The 15,158-nt window shown below is 38.4% G+C and overlaps 1 protein-coding gene across 1 annotated transcript in view; it reads left to right on the top strand.

Moving 5' to 3' along the window:
* MSH3 (mutS homolog 3) overlaps positions 1-15,158 on the top strand; it is a 3,764,176-nt gene that overhangs the window by 2,247,181 nt on the left and 1,501,837 nt on the right. Inside the window, exon 18 of the mRNA XM_044064237.1 lies at positions 1,829-1,936. Within this exon, the coding sequence (XP_043920172.1) occupies positions 1,829-1,936 (108 nt within the window). The remainder of the gene's footprint in view (positions 1-1,828; positions 1,937-15,158) is intronic.

Genomic DNA, 15,158 nt, shown 5'->3' on the forward strand with positions numbered 1-15,158 from the left:
CTAATAAATACACCTTACGGAAATGAGTGAGAGACATTAATGTGGTATAGTCTGATTTCTGAAATTCTTTTCCTTATGTGCTACATGTATAGCAGATATAAAAATGACAAGGACATACCAATAATAGGGCTCCTCAAGACAGAAGGATTGTTTTCCATTTGCAAGTTTGTATTGTTGAAGAATGTTGTCAGGCACATTTGTTATATTAAGCCTCCATTAATTTTTTCAGGGTGTACTTTCACCCAGCTCAGTCTTCATTTTTAATAATTTGAGAATAAGCATTTCTAACTAAAAGCAGTTTAAGACAACAGAGCATTACTGATAAAACTGTTTATCTTTTGTTGTTGTCAGAGCTGTTGCTACACCTAATGCAGAACTTCAGTATGCACTATCATTTAACACACTTGTGCCATACCAGCTTCTAGAGCTGTTGACTTATTGCATAAGGTACAGGCCGTATGCTACAGACAGGTGCGCACACATGTATATTATGGTGGTACCATGGTGATCACCATGGTGGAGGGTTTACAGTTTTGTTACTGTAATCAGCGTTGTAATACCAGTAAAAGTTAGGAATCATTGTATGTCATCCTGATATAACTTTTTATTCTCACCGTCTCACTTGGTCTTTTACCTCATTATCTGTTTGGAATTACTAGATTTGTTGAGAGGTTGCATTTCACTTACAAATAGTTTGTTAAATTAGATAGTAGTACCACAGATGGTAGAATCTGTTAATACATTGTTATATTGTCTTATCTGCAGTCATCAGAACCCATATCCCTCCAACTGAGAGACACATACTGAAAAGTGCTGGAACATGCCAGCAGTCTTGAGTTTTATACTATGCTGAGATATGATATGTTCCTCAGCTCCACATTTCAGGTAGCTGCTTAATAAAGTAATTAGCTGCTTAGACAGAATTCACTGAGCTGCTGTGAAAAGGATCTTAACTGGATCCCTTGCCCATTGTGCTTTCAGGATCAGACACACTGTCATGCAAATGTCTAGCATTTCTTCCAGTTTACCTCACTTTGGAGAATAAATGGGCAAACTGACTTAACTGTCTTCCACACAGTAGTAAATCAGAATAATGACAGAGAACAGCAAAATCACTGCTAGAAGACAGCTGCATTTTATTTATTTTTGTATTTATTTATTGATTGATTGATTGATTGATTGATTGCTATTTAGAAGACGGTTATCCTCAAACTTTCCTTCTGTACTTCTGTTTGTGTTACACTAACCCTTTTATTTGGGGGGACTTTCCCTCAACCTTTGTTCTTTCTCCATTAAGGAGCACTTTCCCCTCATAATCATTGCTGTTCAGTGATGCAGCTTGTAGATGCTGTTAAACAATAAAGAGTCAGAGCAGAAATTAGACAAGTGATCGTCACAAGGCATATCACACAAAAGCAAGGGTAAGAAGACTGCCTATCTTATGATGACTTGCAACCTTCAGTCATATATACATGAAACACATTTTAATGTGAAGTGCCTTGAAACTGTAGAAGAATTTTGCTGTAACCTCAGATTTCCAACTGAAATCAATTGCATTTTAAAAAAAAGTACAGTTGAATAACAGGCATAAAACAGGAAATGCATGTACACATACTTTTTTTCAATGGACTTGCTATGAACTTTGCATGACCTTTTACTGTTTAAGAGGTCAGATTTTGTATTGATGGTTGATGTCTGGTGCAGTAAACTGCAGCACTGTTTACGTGAATATCCTGAATTATGTCTTGGAGGCATTACTGTTGCACTACAGTATATTGCTTCAGCCACATTCTATTTCAACTAAATCATCTTTTTATTTCTTTTTCAGTCATTTTGGTGAGCACTACCATACATTACGTACAGCAGCATGTCACCTAGCAACTATAGACTGCATCTTTTCATTGGCGGAAGTTGCTAAGCAAGAGGGCTACTGCAGGTAATATCTCTTTCTTTTGTGTTGTATGCCTTGTTAATGGATAAGGTGAACTGTTAATGAAGACACTGCTTCTTATTCTAGGGAAAAAAAAATTGCAGATCACCCCCATGCTCTCACATTAGAGACAATATTGCATAATGTGCATTATAGACATGAGGATGAAAGTTTTGGGGACCCCTGTGTATGGATTCCTAGCATTTTGGCCAGTCCAATATACATAGTAAAAGACATTTAAAGTGACAACCAGTTTCTTTTCAAGGAAGAAAGAAAGACATGATTACATTAACTTGTGACTTTCAGCAGGAAGCATTTGAGAGCAAAACAAAGTATTATAACAGCAGCAACTCAGTAATTTTATGTATTGCTTGGAGTTCAATTATTATGCTCCAAACTAAGGAAAAAGATAACGGTATTAAGCATCTAGTTGACTCATCTATTGCCCAGTTCTGGTCCCTGATCTGGTGAACCACCCCATTTGCTCTCAAGTTGATTCAGTTGAAAAGCAAAAAAAAAAAAAAAAAATCTGTATCTGATGTCCGTTTCATTCTTCCTCACGGAAGGGTCATAGGATCCAACATTGGATCTGATCCAGCCAAATCACTAGATCATGATCGAAGCCTGAAGCTCCTCCCTCTCTTCTGCACCAACCCCTCAGATCTCATTTGCCAACATGAAGCACAGACGTGATAGGATATTCAATAGCTTTTCAGAGCTAAGTCCTTTCCATACCATTTTTTTTTAATAGCGTAGTATAGTTCTTTTTCTCGTTTTCTATCGTTAACCTCCTCTCCTTTATTTTATTAAAGTCAGGCTTCCCTTGCTAATACTTGCGCCATTGGCACCCTTTTAGTTTAAGCCTTTTCAGTGTTTGTTATGGTACAAAGTTAAAGTTAAGGTTAAAGTTTAAGTTCATAGTTAAACTTCTTTTTCTCTCTCTCTCTGTGTTTTCAGTGTGCTCTGGTTCTCAATGGCTGATAAACTCACTGGATTCAAAAGATGCACATCTTGTGGGCACAAGATTCCCAGTTACGATGCCCATAAGGAGTGCGTCTACTGCTTAGGGCTGGGGAATCTTAAAGTGGATTGGTCCACCTGTGCAGCCTTCAATCCACATGCCCTAGCAGACAGACGAAATAAATTGATTTTGAAAGGGCTTTTGCCCTCTTTTGGTGCTCAGACTCCTGCTTGCCCTTCTGGTTCAAAGGAGCACAATAAAAGAGCCTCCCCTGTCTCTTTGGAGGTTACTTCATTCATTTTGGCTGGAAAAAGACCTACACTGCTGGATCATAGGACTGTGGATCTGAGCAAGTCCGCAGCACCCTCAGGTCCGAGCAGACTTAATGGCGCTTCAGATCCAAAAGCCACAGATCTGAGTGCTGAAACAGGCTTCATTTGTGTCCATGGGCCCACCTGTTCTGAAGGATCCAACCCCTCTCATTATAGACTCTGTTGTTCCGGGCAGACCTTTGTCGGATCCAACCACCTCAGATCCGAGACCCCGGAGACATTCTCCAAGACCACATCATAGGAAGAGCTCTCCAGCTCTTTTTTCTACCATTTTATATCCAACCAAGTTAGGGCACTCTTCCACTTTGTCGAGATTGTCTTGGAGCTTCCTCCCTTCTGGTATGGACAGGATAATGAGGAGTTTCCTCAAGGCACAGATAGAGATGGGGATTCTGGCATCTCTGTCCCATGCTGGATCAGTGACATCTCCAGTACCATCGCTGCCTATTCTTTTTCTGATTCAGCCTGTCGTTTTGGAACCCCAGGATCCAGGATTCCCAAGGCAGCCATAGACAGATCCAGAAAGTCTTTTCTCCTTGAGTCCATCAGGGTCCCAGACAGGCTAGGCTCTGGTTCCTTCAGAGCAAAGTGAGTTTCGTAGCCGGGATGTTGGCACTGAGACCATGGGGCTTGTGTTGGGTTTGACTGTGTTGAAGCCGTCCTCCCTGGGAGCATAAGCCCTTGATAGCTCGGATCTGATACTGTCGTGATGTTTCAGATCCAGAGTAGATTATACTCTTCCTCCTCCCCAGGTAGCTTTGGATTCGAGGGAGAGGGAGGGGGTCTCCATAAGTCTGTTGGCCTTTTGGACAGTAGAGCAGGCCTTCTCTAGATCTAGAGTTGCATCCCCCTCATTCCCAGGATCCATCCCAGCCCATATCGTTATTGAGCCCTGGGCCTGTACAGCCTGTCCAAGATCAGCCGTCATTTTAGAAATTTTGAAACAAAAAGGTGGATGGTCCTCGACTGAGGAGGACCTCAAGATGGTATCTCCTCAGCTGGCTACTGAGACATGCCTGGATGGGATGAGGCTGTGCGGGTTTGTGGAACCCTTCAAAGCGTCCTTTACTAATGCCCCCTTCAATGGGTTGTCCCTGTTTGGTAAACCATAAAAGAAAAAGCCAGCACTCAGAGGCAAATGAAGTTTTATTCCTTTCCCTAAGACCGGTTTTGGTAACAAACCTTCTTCAGTGATAAAACATACATAATGCAGGGACAGTTTTTATACACAATGTGCATCCCCAATTGTGACATCACTTCCCCCATTAATCCATTCCAGCCTCCAAACACATACAAATGTCAACCAAAATAAAAATTGTAGATATAATATTAGATGCTGTAACCAAACTTCCATTCATATCATATATTTACTTGTGAAATTACCAGTTAGGGTCCTTAATAAAAAGAGAAAAGACCCTCATAACTTGTCATTTAGTCCAGGATGAAATAGGGCACCCAACTTAATAATCCATTTTCTTTCCTTTTGAGTTAGTATAGTGTGCCAACCTTGTTTCATAGATCTATTACCTTTTACTTGGTCAATAATGACATATTTAAAAGAAGCAGTTCTGTGTAACTGACAATGTCTATACAATGCATTGGTCATTTTTTTATGACGTAAATCACTCAAATGCTCTGAAATGCGACTTCTTAGTTGCCTAGACGTCTGCCCTACATAAAAGGCAGAACATTGACAATTAGCCAAATAGACAACCCACTCAGAGCTGCAATTCCCAAAAAATGAGATATCAAAAATTTGACCAGTGTTTTTACTGCTGAAAGATGAAGTTTTAAGCATATGTTTACACAGACTGTAATGTCCACAAGGATGTGATCCAACAAGCCTATCCCCTAGTATGGTTAGTTGATGTTGGTTCACATAATCCAAAAAAGTGTTCTTATAATGCGCAAAATAGGAAGTGAGTGTTCTTCCCCTTCTGAAAGAAAATTGGCATCTGTTGGACAAACATTGATCCAGATCTGTATTGGCCTGAAGAATATTCCAATGTTTGTTGACTACATCCTGCAATAAATGTATATTACTGCCAAATGTAGTATCCAACCTAATGGTTCCTGATCTATCTTTTTTGGTTTTAGCTTTATAATTCAATAAGCTAGATCTCTCACAATTGGCCGCCCAATCACTGGCCTTTTGTACTGTTGATTTCCTATATCCCCTATTAATAAATCTACCCTCAAGATCATGCCTAGCATTATGAAATTCCATGTCTGCAGAACATATTCTTCTAATTCTCATAAACTGTGATTTAGGAATATTGTTGATGGTATGTTTGGGGTATAAACTGGTTGCATACAATAAATTATTGTATTGTGGGTATTTCCTGTTTACTGATGTCTTGAGCGTACCATCCCCATCTCAAAATATTGGCATCCAGGAAATTAATCTCTCTACTGTGATAATTAACAGTAAACTCAATCCCCCACCAGTTACAATTTAGATATTCCAAAAATTCTAGCAAATAGTCCACAACCCCACACCAAAGCAACCAACAATCATCTAAGAAATGTCTCCATATATCCATCTCTGAGAGGTAAATGTTATGCATGACATCATATATAATCTGATCTTCCACATACCCCATAAAGAGGTCAGCATAAATTGGGGCAAACGAGGCCCCCATAGCTGTTCCTTACTGTTTCCAGTAACATTCCCCCTTAAAATAGAAGACGTTCTTAGTCAGTACATGTTCTGCAAGACATGTGAGGAGAGTGTTAAATCCTGGTGCATATAAATTAGCTATATTTAACCAGTATTCTAGGGCGAGTAATCCTGCCCAATGAGGAATACTGGTATATAAGGATTTAACATCGTGTACACATGAGCCAATTAGGTTCCAGTTGTGAGTCCTGAATAATTTGTAAAAACTCTGTGGTATCCCTAATTCTTGCCCTGACCCATGATAATAATGGCTTCAGATAGTATGTCAAAAAGGCAGAAATGGGTTCAGTTAAAGATCCCTGTCCTGAAACAATTGGTTTTCCTGGGTCTCTAGTCAAATTTTTATGAATTTTGGGCAAGAGGTACAGGTACTGTCGGGTTGGATCCTGAACCATGAGTTGTTCTTTTGTCTTCCCATCAATGATTCCTTCTTCCACTGCTTGATTCAAAAAAGAATCAATCAAAACATTAAATTTAGGTGTGGGGTCTGTTGACATCCTAATATAATTCTAAGGGTTGGACAATTGTTCATTTCCCTCATTCCAGTAATAACTGGCATCCATTATGACCACAGCCCCACCTTTATCTGCTGGAAGGATGATTATATCAGAATTGGAATATAGGTTTTTCAAAGCCTGTTGTTCCCCTTTTAAAAGATTATGTCTAAAGCTCCTAACACAACTAAAGTTGAAATGTAAATCCCTTAGGACGGCTTCCTGAAAAATACCCACATATTTATTCATTGGTGGCATAAATGTAGAATTGTGAAAACGAAATTCAGATGCTCTTTCAGAATTATTAGATGTTACAAAAAACTGTTAGATTCAAAATTCTACAGAAGGCAAGAAGATCTGAAACAAAAATATGTTCATCTACCAAAAAACTGGGAACAAACCCTAAACCTTTAAGTAAACTTTTTTCATCTATTGTTAAAACATAACAGGAAATATTATGTACATTATAAAATTGTGTCCCTACTTCACCATTGACTGTAATAGATTTTCCAAGGCTGCCACCTTTGTGCTTGCATCCACCTCTATGGGTTTGTCTCCTAAAGGGCCCTCCTGAATTTGTACCTTTTTTGAGTCAGGAGAGTCACTAATATAAATTCCCTCCGTATCAGTCATAGATGATTCTTCCCCTGAGGTACTGAGACCCTGTGTTGCTTTCTTTAGTATAGATCTTGGTCTCTTCTTTCTGATATTAGATCTACCCTTATTATTGTCATTAAATCTAACTCCCCTCTGGGACTCAAAGGGCTTGACTCTCTCATAATCCTCCACATCTCTATGAAATTTATGTAGCTTCTTTTCTTTTAACCCATTCTCAAAACTGAGAAGATCTTTGGATAGTTTTCCCAGGCCTTGCACAAAAGAAGGCATACCTTCATATTTTTTTCATATTTTCACGTCTCTGTCACATCTTTAATATTTTGTTCAACTGTCCTTTGATAAAAGGACATTAGTATATCAACAAAAGCCATAGTGTTTTTTTGTTGTGCCTTCTGCCAATCATCCATCAATAGGTCATCTGGTTTACCAACCAAGGGCTGAATTTTGTCCCTTAAACCACATGGAGTAATACCTTTACTCTTATATGCCTTGAATAATTTCAAATGCCATATATTGGTTCTTAAGATTTTCATCTCTTTATTTAGTTGGTAAAACAGCAAGTTGCAGCCGTCATGCAAATCTCCTATTTTCTCATTAGGGACTCAGTCCATATTGGTCCCAATTACAAAAACTTTTATGCCGTCCTGATCTGCACACAAACCCTGCAGAATTCTTTGGAGATCCATGACAATAAGCTCTAAACCTGCCCTATATAATCAGATGACCCTATAAATGGTGTCCAAAGATAAATAATGCTTATTTGATGCAAAGCCTGGGAAAACACACCAAAATTGCTTATTCAAAAACTCAAAAATATTTCTGTGAGAAGGGCAAGTTCCTACAAGTCCCCTAGTAAGTAATATTTCAGATCCAAAATTAGAAGAACATGACCTGACCACTGCCAAAAAACATATGGCCACTTGGCTTACTACCCTTCCAACAAAAAGTGCATAAAACAAAATATCTTTATACACATTAATAACTAGAGAGGACCCACATATTTCAAAAACAGGGGTGAAATCATATGAGAAATAAACAGCTAAACACATAGAATATACAAATGTGTTATGCCACCAGTTATTATAAATATGGTTAAAGCATTTTTCACCTTATATTTATACAGTTGCAAAGGTATATTGTCAAAATATAAAAAATACACTTCAAACTATATATGTATGGTCTAAATACAGGCAACCTAAAGCACTGTATTACCATTACTTATATTAATATTTATATATATTCAACAATAAATGCAATTGAAAACCCCCTTATTTTGTGATATTTATAAAGAAAAATATTGTCCAAACCCATGAGCAAAACTTGTACATGAATATGTCCCTTATAACAATGTGCATACTCTTATAAATGAATTACCATGCTGTCAAAGGGCAAACCTTGATGAACATAAATTTTATATAATAAACAACATCAAATGGCCCCCTTTGTTCAGTGTTCAAAATAGTACCTTTAAAATGAACCAAATCTTTAAGACTTTCACCAGAATTTAGCACCAAAAAATGGCGCTTAAGCTACCTAACACACAAATAGTCATAAATATCAATCGGCCAAAGTTCGTTCTCAAATTAACTTGCCATGTTCAACTATTATCTACTTCCATTAATAAAGCAAAAAATGGTAATATATAAACCACCGAACAGAACACCAACGGTGTGTCACCATCAGTCCCGGATCATCCTATAAGTCAGAAATAAGAACACCTAGTCCATTCTCAAAAAATATCACTCTAGAGTTAAGTAAAATTTTTTAGCCTGTTAATCAAAATCTTCTGACCCGCCCGGAACCTATAGTGATATCTTTGCTTCTGGCATCAGAACACAAGCATTGTGTATTTGAGAACAAACCGTATGGCCCTCATAATATTAACACAGTCTCAAACCTGTATCAAGGTACTTTCAAAAACGGCCGCTGGCCTGAATTCAATCCACCTTATATTTTTCTCTTCAACCCCCACCAATATTCAAAAGAAAACAAAACTTTTAATGTTCGTTAATATTCACAAAGTAAAAAATGTTAAAGCACTTGTTTAGGCACATCTTAATCTAAATATTTTAAACAAAAAAATGTGTTCATGATATTTATGAACAACGATGTTACATCAAATTTGCATATAATAAAATATAGTTCCATCAGTTATTGGCGACTTCTGCTTCAAACACCTGAAAAAAGTTCCCATTCATTAGTATTCTCAGAGCCAAAGTTAGTTATTTAAATAGTATTAAACCGTTGACTTGAACCGTCCGGGATTAAATCTTTGGCTTGTAAATGCCGATGTTAGCCCAAACATAATAGTGCCAAAACACCATTACCTTCCCTTCATTTTCACTTGCGTTTATCAAAATAAATATTTATGTCCAAACGAACATCAATTGGAAACCTTGTATTGAAGAAAAAAATATAAAAATCCACCAAAATATGAGAGTACTATTCAAATAGGCCGACAAATGAACAAGTTCAACACCTTGTATTCCTCTCAACCCAACAAACAAAAAAGGGGATTTATGTTCACAAGCGTTGCTACTACACCAAACTCCTATATATAACCAAACGATCCACTCGTTCTGGCAAAACATCTAAATACATCCGAAAATCCAATTTCAAACAGTACCTGATATGTTATTCCAATAAGTCCAAAAATACTTCAGGGGAAGAACCATCTTAATCCTGACACGGACGGCCAAAGGCCCAGCCTCGAATGTCAACAGCCAGCTGAAAGTCAAAGACACACCTCCAAAAAAGCTAGCAAGTATGACTGGTGCACGGCATATCCCAACTGTTAAATAAACCATAAAAGAAAAAGCCAGCACTCAGAGGCAAATTAATTTTTATTCCTTTCCCTTCAGACCGGTTTCGGTAACAAACCTTCTTCAGTGATAAGACATACATAATGCAAGGACAGTGATTGGGCGGCCAATTGTGAGAGATCTAGCTTATTGAATTATAAAGCTAAAACCAAAAAGGATAGATCAGGAACCATGAGGTTGGTTACTACATTTGGCAGTTTGTTTGTGTCTTTCGGCTTGTCCCGGTTAGGGGTCGCCACAGTGGAACTCCAGTCCGCTAATGATTGGCAGTGGATTTTTACGTACCGGGTTAGCAGCCCTGACGCACGACCTTCAACGAAGGCACGCCCCATTTACGTATGCCTCCACACAGAAGATGCTCTAGCTGAGAATCGAACAGGACAACATCTTCCTATGAGGCGACAACGCTACCGCAGCACCACCCCCGCAGTTGTGGTTACTACATTTGGCAGTAATATACATTTATTGCAGGATGTAGTCAACAAACATTGGAATATTCTTCGGGCCAATACAGATCTGGATCAATGTTTGTCTAACAGATGCCAATTTTCATTCAGAAGCGGAAGAATACTCACTTCCTATTTTGCGCATTATAAGAAAACTTTTTTGGATTATGTGAACCAACATCAACTAACCATACTGGGGGATAGGCTTGTTGGATCACATCCTTGTGGGCATTGCAGTCTGTGTCAGCATATGCTTAAAACTTCATCTTTTAGCAGTAAAAACACTGGTCACATTTTTGATATCTCATTTTTTGGGAATTGCAGCTCTGACTGGGTTGTCTATTTGGCTAATTGCCAATGTTCTGCCTTTTATGTAGGGCAGACTTCTAGGCAACTAAGAAGTCGCATTTCAGAGCATTTCAGTGATGTACGTCATAAAAAATTACAAATGCATTGTACAGACATTGTCAGTTACACAGAACTGCTTCTTTTAGATTTGTCATTATTGACCAAGTAAAAGGTAATAAGGTTGGCACACTATACTAACTCAAAAGGAAAGAAAATGGATTATTAAGTTGGGTGCCCTATTTCATCCTGGACTAAATGACAAGTTATGAGGGTCTTTTCTCTTTTTATTAAGGACCCTAATTGGTAATTTCACAAGTAAATATATGATATGAATGGAAGTTTGGTTACAGCATCTGATGTTGTATCTAAAATGTTTATTTTGGTTGATATTTGTATGGGTTTGGAGGCTGGCATGGATTAATGGGGGAAGTGATATCACAATTGGGTATGTACATTGTGTATAAAAACTGTCACTGCATTATGTATCAAACAAGAAAGATAGGTAAACCAATAATCCACGAAAAGGGTGAAACAGTAAGTGCACCAACCAGCAGAAAATCCACAGCACGTTACTGACAATATAACCACTGCTTAAGTAACAGTCCGAACTTATGAAAAATATATTTATTAAAGCGCTTTTCGAATGCCTTCTTAGGCACTCTTCTTCAGAAACAAAATAATTGATTCTACAACTGGTTTAAATAGTATGACATCACTTGGTACAAACAGCTATTACTGATGATAAAGTTAATTTAGTTAATTACATTAGAAACATCATTAAGAGCTTTAAAGGTAAAATACCTTTTTAACTTGTTACTCAAGTTGATTTCTTTACACAGTGTAGTTTTACTCACTAACCTATAATACATTTAAACATATAAAAACTGTCCAACAGGAAAATACAAATTTCATTTTGAACATGAATTAAAAAAGTTTTTTAAATGAAATGAGTTAAAATCAAAATGACAAAACATGTATTAAAATGAACCCTTTCCTAAAATTAAATTACATTATCAGTAATACGGTGTCTTACCAGAACCAAAATAATTGAACCAGACTAGGTCATACATATTAAATTCCTACCTAAAAATGTATATATTTTTAATAACAAATTTAATGCCAACCTACCTCTTCAGACTCAAACCCAAGTATACATGAAATAGAACAAGATTTTTAGCCCAGGACTGGTAAGCTTCTAACTTAATTTGCCAATATAGTTCCCTTTCTAAGAGTCTTAAATGTGTGGCTCCCCTCTAACATCATGGTAACCTGGTCAATGCCTATGAATTTGAAACTATGCAAAGGAAATCATGAATGTGTTTAGCCAAGGCATTGGTCCTTGCCTTCCTAACGCATATGCTCATAACGCGCCCCTAAGCTTATGCTCGGTTTTCCCCACATAAAATCCCAAACAATTTTGGCACTGAGCCAGGTATACTAACATTGTAGAGTTACAATTCAATCTAGATTTCAACTTGAATTCTTTATTCTGTACTTGAAATCGATTAGACTCGAGGATGAACCGGCAATAATTATTCTGACATTTAAACATGCCAGGAGATCTAACAGAGGACGATTTCTGTTCAAAAATTGACTTCAAATTCCTGGCTTTCCTATATGTAATTTTAGGCTCAGATCCTAATTTTGAAAAAATTAAGGGGTCAGCCCGAAAAAGTTGCCAATTTTTGTTAATAATTTGACACATTAATGAACTGTCAACTGAAAAGGTCGTGATAAACCTCGGAAGTCCTCCTGAAGGTGGTTCAACATTTAAATCCACATTCTCTCCAACTGTACTCGGCTCAGTTAAACCTGCTGATGACTTAAATGGTAACAAGGGAACATAGATATTAACTGCCCTTTTATGTTTTACCTCACTTATGAGGTCTTCCAGCAGGGCCAACGGGTAAGAGCGACTAAGGAACATCGATTTCATACGTGAACACTCAAGCTCGAATTCATCATCCCTACTAACCATTCTCGCCGCCCTCACCAACTGCCCTTTAACTACTGCCCTCTTTTGAGAAAAGGGATAGCAACTGGAGAAGTGCAAGTAGGTATTAGAATAGGTCGACTTCCTATATATACAGGCAGAGAAGCAGTCTGATTCCAGAGCTTTTGACAGTTCTATATCCAAATAGGAAATCCTTATGGTGTTATACTGGAAAGTGAAGGACAGAAAATTGGTGGTGTTGTTGAGGAAACTCACAAATTCTTCGGCTTCTTCCCTGTCTCCTTTGAAAAGGATAAAGATGTCGTCCAGGAAGCGAGTATAGAATCCTATTCGTGCACAGTAGGACGGGTGCTCCAATACGAACCGATGTTCCCAGTCAGCCATCACCAAGTTGGCAACACTTGCCCCACATGGTGACCCCATTCCGATGTTCTGCATGTAAAAAATGTCACCAAACATGAAAAAGTTGTTGGTTAAAACCAGGTCCAATAACTCTCCTACTAGCTCAATGTCATTATTGCTAGCTTCATGTGCTCTCATTCTAGTCGAAACCCAATCGATTGCCACGTCATGTGGTATACTAGTATATAGGTCTCTGACATCGATGGTCAAAAAATTAAAATGGACCTGGTATTCCATGTTGTTCAATTTAGTCAAAAAAGACCAGGAATCCTTACAAATCTGGGGTTCCAATTTCACAAACTTCTGCAGGATACTGTCGATGACCTTCGCACAAGAGTATGCTGGAGAGCCTCGGCTGTCTATAAGAGGCATCGATTGACCAGGTCATATGTAACAGGTATTCCAAAAAGATAAGGAAACCTAGGGAATGACGTATAAAGATAATCATAAAGCTCCTGGTTGATCCTACTTTCCAAAAACATTTCCTCAATGCTGTCCTTAATACGCCAGTATGATTGATTAACCTCGTTCCTGGAACTAAGAGTGTAGGCTGGGGGTGTTAACAATGCTGCCATGCGACTAAAATAGTCATCTTGACTAAAAATCACTGCCCCACCTCCTTTATCCGGTTTACACACACGGACGTTTTGTAACCTAAATGAGGAAAGTAGGTCCATCTCCTCGTTACGATCAATTGCCAAACCCCTACTAGGCAACCTCCTGGTACTTCTAATATCCACTTCACATATTTGCTCAAAAGTGGAGAGAAGTGGGTGAAGAGGGGGGTTAAAAGTGCTAGGCACATGGAGTTGTTTCATACTACTTGTATACGCCTCACCTCCCATCATTAACTGGAAATTAAGTTTCCTGGTAAAAGATTTCACATCCAGGATGGTCTTAACTAAGTCCAGGCGCTGCTTCGGAACATATGTTTGACCTTTAGACAGTAAGTCGGCTAAAGCTGTGGAAACTACCATTTGTGAAAAGTTGTAAACTTTAAAATCGCCTGTGGAGTTAACTATAATCTCTGGACCTTCAGATATAACTAATCTAATAAAATTGACAACAATAATGATTTTTTAGGTGCCAGACCGAAACAGAGGAACCATTGGTCGAATCGACCTGTTCAAAGGAGAAACAACAGGTAAAAAGGGATTCTCCCCTGAGAGGTGATGAGTCTGTTTCGACAGTTAATGATTCGCTAGCCCACTCGGTTGGGGGTCTTCCTTTGGCATTTTTGGCAACTCAGTTATATCTGAAGGTCCAGAGATTATAGTTAACTCCACAGGCGATTTTAAAGTTTACAACTTTTCACAAATGGTAGTTTCCACAGCTTTAGCCGACTTACTGTCTAAAGGTCAAACATATGTTCCGAAGCAGCGCCTGGACTTAGTTAAGACCATCCTGGATGTGAAATCTTTTACCAGGAAACTTAATTTCCAGTTAATGATGGGAGGTGAGGCGTATACAAGTAGTATGAAACAACTCCATGTGCCTAGCACTTTTAACCCCCCTCTTCACCCACTTCTCTCCACTTTTGAGCAAATATGTGAAGTGGATATTAGAAGTACCAGGAGGTTGCCTAGTAGGGGTTTGGCAATTGATCGTAATGAGGAGATGGACCTACTTTCCTCATTTAGGTTACAAAACGTCCGTGTGTGTAAACCGGATAAAGGAGGTGGGGCAGTGATTTTTAGTCAAGATGACTATTTTAGTCGCATGGCAGCATTGTTAACACCCCCAGCCTACACTCTTAGTTCCAGGAACGAGGTTAATCAATCATACAAGCGTATTAAGGACAGCATTGAGGAAATGTTTTTGGAAAGTAGGATCAACCAGGAGCTTTATGATTATCTTTATACGTCATTCCCTAGGTTTCCTTATCTTTTTGGAATACCTAAGTTACATAAGGACCTGGTCAATCCCCCGATGCGGCCTCTTATAGACAGCCGAGGCTCTCCAGCATACTCTTGTGCGAAGGTCATCGACAGTATCCTGCAGAAGTTTGTGAAATTGGAACCCCAGATTTGTAAGGATTCCTGGTCTTTTTTGACTAAATTGAACAACATGGAATACCAGGTCCATTTTAATTTTTTGACCATCGATGTCAGAGACCTATATACTAGTATACCACATGACGTGGCAATCGATTGGGTTTCGACTAGAATGAG

The sequence above is a fragment of the Protopterus annectens genome, chromosome 2.part2 (genome assembly GCF_019279795.1).
Source record: "Protopterus annectens isolate FY-2018-M chromosome 2.part2, PAN1.0, whole genome shotgun sequence".
NCBI lineage: Eukaryota > Metazoa > Chordata > Ceratodontiformes > Protopteridae > Protopterus > Protopterus annectens.